Source organism: Takifugu flavidus, chromosome 10, assembly GCF_003711565.1.
Source record: "Takifugu flavidus isolate HTHZ2018 chromosome 10, ASM371156v2, whole genome shotgun sequence".
NCBI lineage: Eukaryota > Metazoa > Chordata > Actinopteri > Tetraodontiformes > Tetraodontidae > Takifugu > Takifugu flavidus.
This window is the reverse complement of record NC_079529.1, coordinates 12,131,609-12,143,814: the sequence shown is the minus strand read 5'-3', so window position 1 is coordinate 12,143,814 and position 12,206 is coordinate 12,131,609. Positions and strand designations below refer to the sequence as shown.

General features: G+C 48.2%; 1 protein-coding gene across 3 annotated transcripts in view; it reads left to right on the top strand.

Moving 5' to 3' along the window:
- ascc3 (activating signal cointegrator 1 complex subunit 3) overlaps positions 1-12,206 on the top strand; it is a 43,290-nt gene that overhangs the window by 17,743 nt on the left and 13,341 nt on the right. For all 3 annotated transcript variants that reach the window (XR_008952505.1, XM_057046474.1, XM_057046476.1), the window contains 5 exons: positions 112-252; positions 6,098-6,262; positions 8,872-9,048; positions 9,226-9,297; positions 10,716-10,850. Coding sequence is in view for 2 of the 3 variants with exons in the window: in XM_057046474.1 (XP_056902454.1) it covers positions 112-252; positions 6,098-6,262; positions 8,872-9,048; positions 9,226-9,297; positions 10,716-10,850 (690 nt within the window). In the remaining variant the exon portion in view is untranslated. The remainder of the gene's footprint in view (positions 1-111; positions 253-6,097; positions 6,263-8,871; positions 9,049-9,225; positions 9,298-10,715; positions 10,851-12,206) is intronic.

The following is a 12,206-nucleotide window of genomic DNA, read 5'->3' as shown; positions in this document are numbered from 1 at the left end:
CTGGTTGCCAGGGAACAAATGATCCAGAGTCTGTTTGCTCATTTATCACTACATTGTCTCTCCTGTCCCACTGTCCTGTCTCCCACCCCCCCACCCCCCCACCCCCAATAGATAGTTTATGTGGCTCCTATGAAGGCCTTGGCGGCCGAGATGACTAATTACTTCAGTAAGCGTCTGGAGCCACTGGGCATTACTGTGAAAGAACTCACTGGAGACATGCAGCTCACCAAAGGAGAGATCCAGCGCACACAGGTACACACCCGCACACACACACTCACACCCACACACACACCACACACACACACACACACACTCACACACTCACACCCACACACACACACACACACACTCACACACACACACACACACACTCACACGCACACCCACACCCACACACACTCACGTCTCCTCTGCAGCACGTGTGCTTGCATGCTCTCTAGCACCCCTGAGTGGACTAAGTGCACTTTTCTTGGAGTCCTTGTCATTGTTGACTGCACCAAGATACAGAATCCTGCGTTTTCTGTTGCCACGTATGTTTATGAGAACATTTACGATTCATCTATTCACATCCTGTGTTTTGTGTTGGTTGTCCAACCACCCCAAAGAAGCCTGCAGAATTTAACTCTGTAAGAGCCCGTTTACGCCACAACGTTTTCTGAACCCTTAACAATATAGTTGCCAAACAGCCGACAACGTATTGAAAACCAGCTTGCGCGTACATACAAAATATTGTAGTACACTCATCAGACCAGTGGGTGGCAGGCACGAGTCAGACATGCGCGTGCATAGGTGCACTTTAGTTAATACCCAGACTCCTCGACCAGCAGCTGTGGCTTCCTGAGCAGCTGTCTATAACTGTGAACATGAAACTAGTTGATGCTCACAAAGCAGGAGAAGCCAAAAGATACAAGTGTTGTCCGGTCCCAACTTCCTCAGTTCACAATGTGTAGTCATGTAGAAATGAACAGAAACGAGGAAGTGAAGGTCAGGTGTGGAAGACCAGGAACTCTATGAGAGGGAACAAATTAGAACCTCTTTTGACTGGAGAAGACCTCCAGAAAGGTCTGTCAGACTCTGGAGATGTGCTTCACTGTTGACTGCTGAGCTACAGCTGCACAAACATGAACTTCATGGAAGAGTCATCAGAGGAAAACATCTCCTGCATACTGACAACAGAACTCATCAGCAGACGTTTGGGAAAGAACATCTGGACGAGTCTGATGGACTTTGGAAACAAGTCCAGGGAACAGACAAGGTTCAAAAGAGACGTCAATGGGCAAATGAGCAAAGGCCTGTTTGAAGAACAAAAGGCACAGAACATCTGTCCAGATGGTAATCATGGGCTGGATCCATCAGGCTTTGGAGTTGTGCTGCGGCCAATGGGAACATCTCACAGGGAAGAATGGATTCAATGAACTTCTGGTATTTTTTACTATTCTGGTAGCAAACATGAGGCCAAAATGTTGAAAAAGCTGAAGGTGAAAAGAGAGTGGCTTCTACCGTACTAATGCTTGGTGTTCCTAAACCCACCCCAACAACAACCTTGGACCACCTGAAGAAGCCCCTGCTGAAGGTTTCACTGTGGTCCTCACAGTCTCCTGACCTGAACACCTGTGGAAATCTGCAGACAGACCTCTCAGGTGATTGGTAGACTGGAGGAAGATCCCTCTAACAAGAACTAAAGGACTCTTGGCTGACACAAAAAGCCTCTCCGCCTCTTTTCTGTGGTCTTCATGCTGAAGAGCTCATCCCTTTCTCTCCACCACCCAGAGTACTGAGAGACTGACACTGTTCCTTCTCCAGCTGTTCGTCTGCCCAGGCTGGCTCACACAGAGTCCAGGAGTGCTACACCATGCTGCCTGTATCACCAACACCACAACTTGTATTTAACCAACAGCAGAGACCGTAGTTCAGCTAATCAAGCTTAGTTAATGTAGCAGACGCATCACCTTGTGCTGTACTAATGTAACATTAAACAGTTGAACACATGAAAACAGCTGTACTGAGGCCTGTTTCTCCAGGCTTGCTCATTATGAACTGTTCCTACTGCATATATGGACGTCTCCTCTGTGTCTCTCTCCAATGTCACCATTCCATTTTTCTCTCACATGGATCGTCCTCCCACATCCTCCTCTCTTCATGGCTGTGGTGGTTACCATAGAAACAGATTTAGAGTAACACTGTTGTGTGAATGCTGTTGAACAAGTGGGTAGAATCCTGGGATGGTGCAGACCTCGTGGTCCAGAAAGGAAGTCTTATTCAATGCACAGAGGTGATGTCACATGTAAACAAAACAAAACAAAAAAAACTAGCTAAGTTCTTATTTTTAGCTTTGCTCCTTGCATTATCTACATGTTTAACTATAATGTATTCTGTCCTCCTCTTCATTCTTTAAATAAACTCTGGCTTTCTGTGTTTTGGCCTTGAGCTTATGTCTCTCACTTTTAGCACAGTCCCTCCCTAACAACACTGATGTCTTTGAGGGACTTCTCACCTCCTGTCTGTAGGCAGTAGTCGAAGGACAGTCTGCTCCAGCACGGGCTCTGCCTGCTTTCTGATTGTTATATAAATAGGGTTCTTGAAGGTCGAGCTGGACAGTTAAGGTCCTGTTGCAAGTATGGAAACATTGTGTTAGAGCTAATGAATTAAGGCTCCCAGTATGGACACTGGTCGTCCACCTGAATGTTCATGTTCATTACTGATGGAGGGATGGATGGATGGGTGGAGGGATGGATGGGTGGAGGGATAGATGGGTGGTGGAGGGATGGATGGGTGGTGGAGGGATGGATGGGTGGAGGGATGGAGGGATGATGGGTGGTGGAGGGATGAATGGATGGGTGGAGGGATGGATGGTGGAGGGATGGATGGGTGGTGGAGGGATGGATGGTGGAGCGATGAATGGATGGGTGGAGGGATGGATGGATGGTGGAAGGATGGATGTGGAGGGATGGATGGGTGGTGGAGGGATGGATGGTGGAGCGATGAATGGATGGGTGGAGGGATGGATGATGGTGGAAGATGGATGGTGGAGGGAGGGATGGGTGGAGGGATGGAGGGATTATGGTGTGGTGGAGGGATGGAGGGATGTGGAGGGATGCATGGGTGGTGGAGGGATGGATTGATGGGTGGGTGGAGGGATGGAGGGATTATGGGTGATGGAGGGATGGGTGGGAGGGTGAGGGATGTGGAGGGATGGATGGGTGGTGGAGGGATGCATGGGTGGAGGGATGGATGGATGTGGAGGGATGGATGGGTGGAGGGATGGATTGATGGTGGGTGGAGGGAGGATGGATGGGGGAGGATGATGGATGGGTGGGTGGAGAGATGGATGTGTGGAGGGATGGATTGATGGGTGGAGGGATGATGCATGGGTGAAGGAATGATGGATGGTGAAGGCGGGATGGTGGAGGGATGATGGATGGTGGAGGGCTGCTGGATGGTGCGGATGATGGATGGAGGCCTGATGGATGGTGGCGGCTGGGTTGATGGTGGATGGATGGATGGTGGAGGGATGGGTTGATGGATGGATGGATGGACGGATGGATGGATGGATGTTGATGATGATTGATGGATGCTATGTGTTTGTATATTAGAGAGAGAGAGCTAGCAAAGCCAGCCCTGCTGATGAGACTGTACACTGAGGCAGTGCTTCTCTCCTGTACAGCTCTTTGGTCGGTGCTCTTTTTGCCAGAACCTCCATTTCCCTAAACCAGTTGCACCAATTAGATGCACAGGCTTTATTTTCTGTGAGCGCTCCTGCCACTAATGGCTGGGAGATTGATTTAAATGCAAACTAGGGAGGATTTAATGAACTGTTGGTACCCAAAGAGTTCAATAAGAATTTGCACACCCACAGACAGGCTTACAAACAGCTCACACAATATTAATTATCCATTCTAGAGCTCTTTTTCTTTAAAATACAGACAAGGTGTCTGATGATTGCTGATACAGGTATGACACTGTTGAATAGAATTTCTGAGGATGGATCCCATAATTAGTTATTGTCTTGGTTACATGTGCCAGTGTTTGATGCGTGTGGAACTGATATGGAGGCAATACCAGGTAGCTTGAGGCAGCATCATGTGACACTGGTCAGGGCTGAGTGAGAGCTGAATGAGCAAAGTGCTTAAAGACTAGCAAGTCAACGCAAGCTAAAACCCAGGGTTTAGGCTGGCTTTAATGAAAGCCTGATCCAGAAGATTGGGAATTAGAAGAATGAAAAGCCTTTGTTGTCATTATACACAGTTTAATGGGATTTAACAGCTGCTTCTTAACCCACAAACATGGTAAAAACACAAAGGATACCACCTAATAACAAGTCCCAAGGCATGAAAGCAGCTGCGGGATATGTAAAGATTACAAAAGCATTGCTGTGTGGGTGCATACATGTGCAATATATATCCACATGTTTTAACAGTCTATTTGGTCTGGATGCCAGGCAGGGAGGGCGGCTGATGATCATCCGTGCTGTCTTCAGGCTCTTCCTGCCCACAGTAATGCAGCTGGAGAACCATGCCATCACAACGTGGTGTACCATCACTAGCTCTGGAGGTGGTCTTATTTCCCCCCTGAGGTCAGCCCCAGGTGAGCTGGGCAGAAGCCACATGTGTGGAGGGACTTAAGTAGTGGGCTCAGCCCTAGAGACAGAGGGTTCCAAGTACCCAGGTGTAGGCAAAACGGGGGCCAAGATTCACATGCTGGGGCCAGTTGGACAGGAAGTCCTTTTTCCAAGTGCAGATGGGTGGTGGGAGACCAGAATGTCCAAGACTATTGTTTTAAAGGAGGAACCGAAACCAATGAACAACATCCCGATGTAGCTTCCCTGATGTTCCTGGCCCCTTCGGGCCAAATGGAGAACTATGACCACGGTATCCCAAGTGGATCTGTTTGCCCTGTGGGCAAACTGGTGGAGGTCTGGCCTATGTGCTGTCAAACCAGTTGGAACTAGACCAATTGTGGCAGATTTTAGGCGGGACAGGATGACGGAGGGAGGTTGAGAAAGAGCTCAACACCTTCTCATGTTCTCCATCTGGACCTTATGTCCTGCATAAGACTGCTGGTCTTATGGTGCTTTTCCAGTCGTGTCCACACGACGTGGCATGATGTGGCTCCTTTCCATTTCACTCGAGGACCACCTCTACATCGGTGGTGTCTGGTCTCTAGCTGTGTCTGTCTGTGCTTTTCCTGCCAGTGTGTTATCAGACCCGAGAGGACATTTTGCCTTCAGAACTGCCTGGCGTGCTTTCAACAAGGGGTTGGAAACATTCCTCAGAGATTTGGGTCCATATTGACACAAGAACATCACTCAGCTGCTGCACATCTGTGATGAGAATCTCCTCTTCCACCACATCCCAAAGTTGCTCTACTGGACTGAGATCTGGTCACTGTGGAGGCCACTGGAGGACAGCCCGCTCATTGTCATGGTCCAGGAACCAGTTCGAGATGATCTGAGCTTTGTGACGTGGTGCAGCATCCTGCTGGAGGTAGCATCAGAAGATGGTCCAGTGTGGTCCTACAGGGATGGAGATGGACAGCAAAGTACTCTGGAAGGCTGCAGCATTTAAAGTTAGAGCCCAAAGTCTAACAAGAAACGCCAATCCTGGAGATGGTTGTGAGTGAAAATCCCAGTAGATCAGCAGGTTCTGAACGATTCAGACCAGCCTGTCCAGCATCAACAACCAGCCACATTCAAAGTCACTTAAAATTGAATTAAATATTTGTGTTAACAAGCAATAGAGCAGGTGGACCTGATTCAGTGGCTGTTGAGCATCATCAAAAAGCTCAGCCTGTTGCCAAAGTGCTAATTCCAAATTGTGGGCTGCCTCTTCCACCACAGCGCTGAAAGATCAAGTACTGGAGCAGAGATGCTGGGGTCCATCATCTCCAGGTAGTTGTACCACTAATGGAAAACCTGAGAAGCACAAAGAGCCTGTCTAAAAGTGACCTAGGCAGAGGCCCCAATCCAGAGGGGGTAAAGTGTCCAGCATGCAGAGTGTGTTTCAACAGCATTTACATGTTTCTCTGCATCATTGTTTGGCTGTACGGCCAGAAGTTACTTTATTTGAGCATTTTGTTTTTTCTCGTTTGTGATTTGTAGATGCTGGTAACCACCCCAGAAAAGTGGGATGTTGTGACACGAAAGAGTGTTGGCGATGTGGCTTTGTCTCAGATTGTGCGTCTCCTCATTTTGGATGAGGTTCACCTCCTCCATGAAGACCGTGGACCAGTACTGGAGAGCCTGGTGGCCAGGACCCTTAGACAGGTGAGTCCTTCACCTCTCTGGGACACAAGAGGTTCTGTCTGGAGCAATCTACATTTACTGGATTAGTGTAATTCTACAAACAAGTTGGCTGAGTTCAAACCCGCAGTGGGTTCTTTTCTCTAAAGCACAATGAGTTTTTGAGCAAAGTCCTTAACAGCCACTATGTTTTGGGATTGGATAGTTTAGACAGAAGAAACCAAGACGAAGTTAGATCAGAATGATGCAGGGGAAGAGCGTGCAGAAGGAAAGCATGGCCTGATGATGTTAGCAAGATGGAGAAACCATGTTGTTGCATGGTCACGTATGGCTGCTCATGGAACCATCCAGTTGAATCATCCAGTGACTGTCCATCACCAGCCCCCTGTGGAGGCAGCTAGTGCCCAAAAGCCTCTGCTGACCACTGCAGATCCACATAGTTGTCAGGCCCTCCACAGCCACCTTGGCTCAACCCTCCAGGGATTTGTGGTCTCGTACCACAGCTGCTAACTTGTGCTCGATGTCACTAAAGCCAAAGAGATGGCTTGTGTTGTCACGACTACGATCCCCCTGTTGAACTTGTTGATGAATATAAAGGTACCATCTTTGAGCATGTGCTGAAGAAATCCTCAGAAAATGCCAACAAAGATGGTGTAGAGTTGGGTGTCGTCTGCATAAAGGCTTAGTCTTACTGTACACAGCCAGCACACACCAAACTCATTTATTGTGTGTGTGGAACCACCGCACAAGAGCTCAGAGAGCTGAGGCGAGGTCACCTGCTGTCGTTGTGAAGACATCTTAGCATGTAAGGTAGAAGAGATCAGCAGGTTCCAGAGTAGAAACAGTATCATGGAGAGGAGGGTTGTGTCTGCGGTGTCCTGAGCTGGGGGACACAGGATAGGTGAGGGTTTAGTGGGGGGAACAGAACGGAGCCCTGAGGCACACCTGAAGTGACAGAGGAAGCTTGGGATGTGGAAGATTGGAGCTGGCTGAACTGAGGTCATCCTGGTAGATTTAAAGCATTTCTAATGGAGAGTTGGTGATGCTGGTGGAGGTCCCAGGACCAGTGTTTCTGTCCTGTGGCCAGGAACTGTTCACACAGGTACCTGTGGGATAATGCTGCTGCCAACACGACTGCCTCTATAATCTGAACAGACCTTCTCCAGAATGGACACTGAGTGAGTGGAAAAGGACGTGAATTATTTATAGAACATTTTTTGCATTAATGCCAGAACTCCCTCATTAATGCCAGATTTCTCACTCCTCGGTATTGTGCTCCACTTCCACCTCTCCTCTTTTTTGGCACTAATTATAGCCTCTGTACATGTAAATGGCACAGCAGTGCCACGCTTGTGTTTCTGAGGAACCTGTAGACGTTCCCACTCTGAAGACCCTCCCCCACCCCCACCTCTGTGTCCAATTATTGCCACACCTGACAGACTGCTATAATTGATTGTGCAGGAGGAATTAAGGCAGCAGCTCCTGATGTGTTCAGAGCTCCTGCTCATGTCTGCAAACACATTAATATGGATATCCCTGTAAACTAAATGATGCTTGTCCCCTTTTTATGCTAATGTTCCTTAGCTGAGCCACGACACTGAGGATTTCTTGGTGGACTTTGGCTTTAGACTGCACTTTCCTACACAGGTGTCCTGCTGCCTGCGATGTGCTGCAGTCTAGTTAACGTCAGCGTAACCTTTATTACAAATGCCGCCCATGTCACTCTGTTGCTACGTTTCATCTTGTTGCATAACCACGTAAGGCTTTTTATGGCTATATGTGACCATGGCATTTCTGTCCTGGAACAGATATTTACATGAAAATAACAGAGTAAACGTTCATACCACAAATCAGCAAAGGTTTTGATGTTGAGTGCCTGTGTGAGGCCATGGACCATGGTCAGTCTCAGATGTAGCAGGAGCGTCGTGACTTCAGCTGGAAAACAGAACTTAAATCTCAAATGCAGATCTGCTATTGAATTTTTAGTAATTATTTCTGATACAACATTCCAAATTCAGCTGCGAGCGTCGCCGTAATGATCAAAGTCAGCCCAAATGTGGTTCTTGTCCTCTTGTTCATGGACCTACAGAGGCGTATAAAGCATGTGAACCCTGGATGCTGTGTGAGGCTGTAGCAGAGCAGTCAGGAGGTTCACAGCTATGCAGCTACTGTTTAGTCCGAGTGCGCTAGCAGGGATTGGCTAGGTCTTATCTCGATGGGATGGTTTGACAGGTACTGCATCACATTAAAGACCTTACCAATCTTCTCTGTCACAGCCAGCAGGAGGCACAGATAGTGCAGACCACCTCCACACCCCCACCCACCACCAATTTCCTCTCCTCTCCCCCACGTTGATAAGTGATATATATTGAATTTTCTCCAGGTTTTAATGATGTGAGGAAGATCAGTTGTGCTGTAAAGCTGCAGAGCTCCCAATCACCTCCTGAGTCTCCTCTTTGGGCAGGTTTACTTGACAGTTGTTAACCATGTCTACCATGAGTACCCCCCCCACCACCACCATCCCGTAAGGCTGTAAACGCCTGCTGCCGCGGAGTTCCCACAACAACCACTTTCAGTTTGTGTGCCTGCACCGAGACGTAGTTTGGTATTAATGTGACTGTGTTGTTATTAAGGTGGAGTCCACCCAGAGTATGATCCGCATCCTGGGACTCTCGGCCACCCTTCCCAACTATCTGGACGTGGCCAGCTTCCTACATGTCAACCCCTACATCGGCCTTTTCTTCTTTGACAGCCGCTTCAGGCCGGTGCCCCTCGGACAGACGTTTGTTGGCATCAAATCCACCAGCAAGGTAACATCCCTTAACGTGCCTCCTAGTCTGTGGCTCTGGATTAGCAACAGAACTCATCTGCTCAGAACCTGGGGCAGAATCCAGGTGCCCTGATGAGGAATTGTTAAAGGCCAGAGCTTACGCAGCAGTGTTTGTTAAAGTATTTCACATCAAGTCTTTTTGTTGCCTCCTGGTCAGATCCAGCAGCTCCATGACATGGATGAAGTCTGTTACAACAAGGTCCTGGAGCAGGTCAAAGCAGGACATCAGGTAAGACTTCATCAGCAGTCATATTTGACATTAAGTAGAGGGCGCACCCTCAGACATTCTTACAGATACCCAGTAATTACCCCGTAACAACCAAGTTTAGTTTGCATGTTTGGGTGGATCAGATGTGAGGTGTGAAAGGTCAGAGGGGCTCAGGTGTAGTGAGCACAGACGGGTGCAAATAAAGGATCAGTTGCAATTGTTGAGTAGTAAAGACTAGTTAGAACTCGACATAGCTAGCTCTTCAGGTGTGGTCAGCCTTGACTCAATCACTGGATTCCTCTCACACCTGATCGAACATTTGCAGGTGATGTGGAAGCTCCTGTGAGTTGTTCCAACATGTTGAAGCAGGTTATGGGATGTTGTAGATAAATGACAGCTATTATTCCGGCTGTTTCCAGATAAAAACCTGACATAAACTTCTGTGTCTCATCATTTATCCGATCAATGCTATATTGAGCTCTTGGCCTGTGGATGGTCTTGGTCCTGGTCCTGGTCCTGGGTCTGGGTCCTGGGTACTGGGTACTGGGTACTGGGTACTGGGTACTGGGTACTGGGTCTGGGTCCTGGGTGGACCTCACCATTCACCTGATGGCAGCTACCCCTTCAGTTTATCCATCCTTTATAGTGGATGGATGGATGATCTGGGTCTGGACCTTGTTTCTGCCTTTCACCCTCGAAGTGGTTTTAATAGCAGCCAGGCCCTCTCTCTCTCTGTCTGTCTGCCTGTCTGTCTGTCTGTCTGCCTGCCTGCCTGCCTGCCTGCCTGTCTGTCTGTCTGCCTGTCTGCCTGTCTGTCTGTCTGTCCCTCCCTCTGCCCCCCCACCATGATGCCTCACACTGTTTTCCTGCCTCCTCCTTGTCTCTTATTCTGTATCTCAGAGAATCTCTTAATGATTCCTTCTTTGGCCTTTGAGGAGTTACACATCAAGCAGACTCCCCGGAGCTGCTGTCAATCTTTCATCCCTGAGGGCTGGAACATATTATGGTCTGGATGGTTGAGGATGCCAACCGCCGGAGAGCATTTTTCTCTCAGTATTAAGTCGTCAGGAAGTGGTTGTGACACATATTAATTTCACACGAGTCCTGAGATCTGATAGATGAATGTTGTTTCATTATTTATTATTTTTGTGGCCACCCTCCTGACGAAAGACGTTTAATAAGCTGAGGCGGCGGTTGCTGCCGTCGGGGCTTGCTCACAGCTCAGCGGTGCTGATAAAACACCTTCAACAAATACTATTTGCTGCAACAATCTCTTTGGACCCGCTGTGTTTGGAGCACACACAGCTGGTTGCTGTTGGTCCGTGTGCAGCATTCCTGTTGCAAGAGTGTGTTTCTGCTCAGAGGTTACACAAACGCACGGCGACAGTCACACACAGGTCACACAGACGGAAGGATGTCACGCTTCTGTCTGCTCTCAGGTGATGGTGTTCGTCCATGCCCGGAACGCCACCGTCAGGACGGCCATGGGGCTGATCGAGATGGCCAAGAACCGCGGAGAAACCTCTTTCTTTCAGCCAGAACAAGGTCCAGACTACGGCCAGTGTGACAAACAGGTAGGTGCTCCCCGTGTTTGTGGTTACGCACGCCGGCGCTGGTTGTTGTCTCTTACCCTTCTTCTTGACTCATTCATTTGGTGTCTGTGTTGATGGGTTAGACTGTGGTTTCCTGCACACACCTCCCTCCTGAGGTCCAGCATATCCCTGCAAAACAGTGTGCATCCACCAAGCGTGTGTGTCTGATAAGGTGCGCCAGATTAGCATTCTGAGTCTCACACAACGTCAAAGCCAGAGTCCTTTAAACATTCCGACTCCATAATCTCCATCAGAGATGTAATCCCCCTCCAACATTAAATGTTCTCCATCCACCTTTTGTGAGGCTGTTGCAGGAAAATAGATCTTCAAGTTAAACGCAGAAACGTTCCAGTTTCAGACTTCATCACTTTGATACTGGCACAAGGAAAGAGAACAAATGTGACAGCACAAAGGAGAATTTTCATTCACCGTCTCACAACTGTAAACTGGTGGAGCAGAATAGGAGTGTGTGTGTGTGTGTGTGTGTGTGTAATTAATAGTGTGTGTGGCGCAGCTTTATTCCCCCTCCGAGGACGGTCAGCCGACTCCATCTCATATTCAAATGTGCAGCAGAAGGCAGAGTGATAAATTTAGTAACCTTTTCCTTCCTCCCCTGGAGCTCAGCGAAGATTGATGGTGCCTCTAATCTTCTTTCTATTTAAATAGGATATGTATACAAATCAGATCACTTTTCATGTTTTCTAAAAGCAGAATAAAGACGACAGATTCCACTGGAGGCCTGGGAGTGATGCAGCCCAGCAAATGTTGCTTTAGTAGCCCCACACGTGAATTCTTAGAGCATTCCCAGCTAATGGAGCACGGATTTCTGCATCCTCTTGTATCCAGTGGGTCAGACTATCGGAGTGTTTTTCTCAGGAAAAGCAGCAGGCTGACTCCACTCAAGCCCACACACAGATAATGCACCCTGTGTTTGTGCTCTGGAAATTGCCCCACATTAATATTTATAGGTGTTTTTTAATCTCTGATATGCATATGCAGTGAAATAAAGCAGCTGCCAGGTCAGTCATCTAATTTATCCTCGATTTAAGCAGCTTTAAAAGTCCAAAGCGATTCCCTGATATTTTTCTCTCCTAATGTTATTTAATTGGCCTGATCCCAGGGGGGGTTCAGCAGCTGTCACTCAAGATTCATACTGTGATGCTTTCGCTCCACTCGCGGTAGCTCTTCATCCCCAGTTGTGATTAAAACCTGCAGGTGAACCAAACAGCAGACACCTTTCTTGTCTTTTCTGGTAGGAAACCTTTTCTGCTTCCAACAGCCACTCGGCAGGTTGGTCCGACGGTTTTCCCGTTGTCTTGTCAGGAGTTTCCAGAAGAA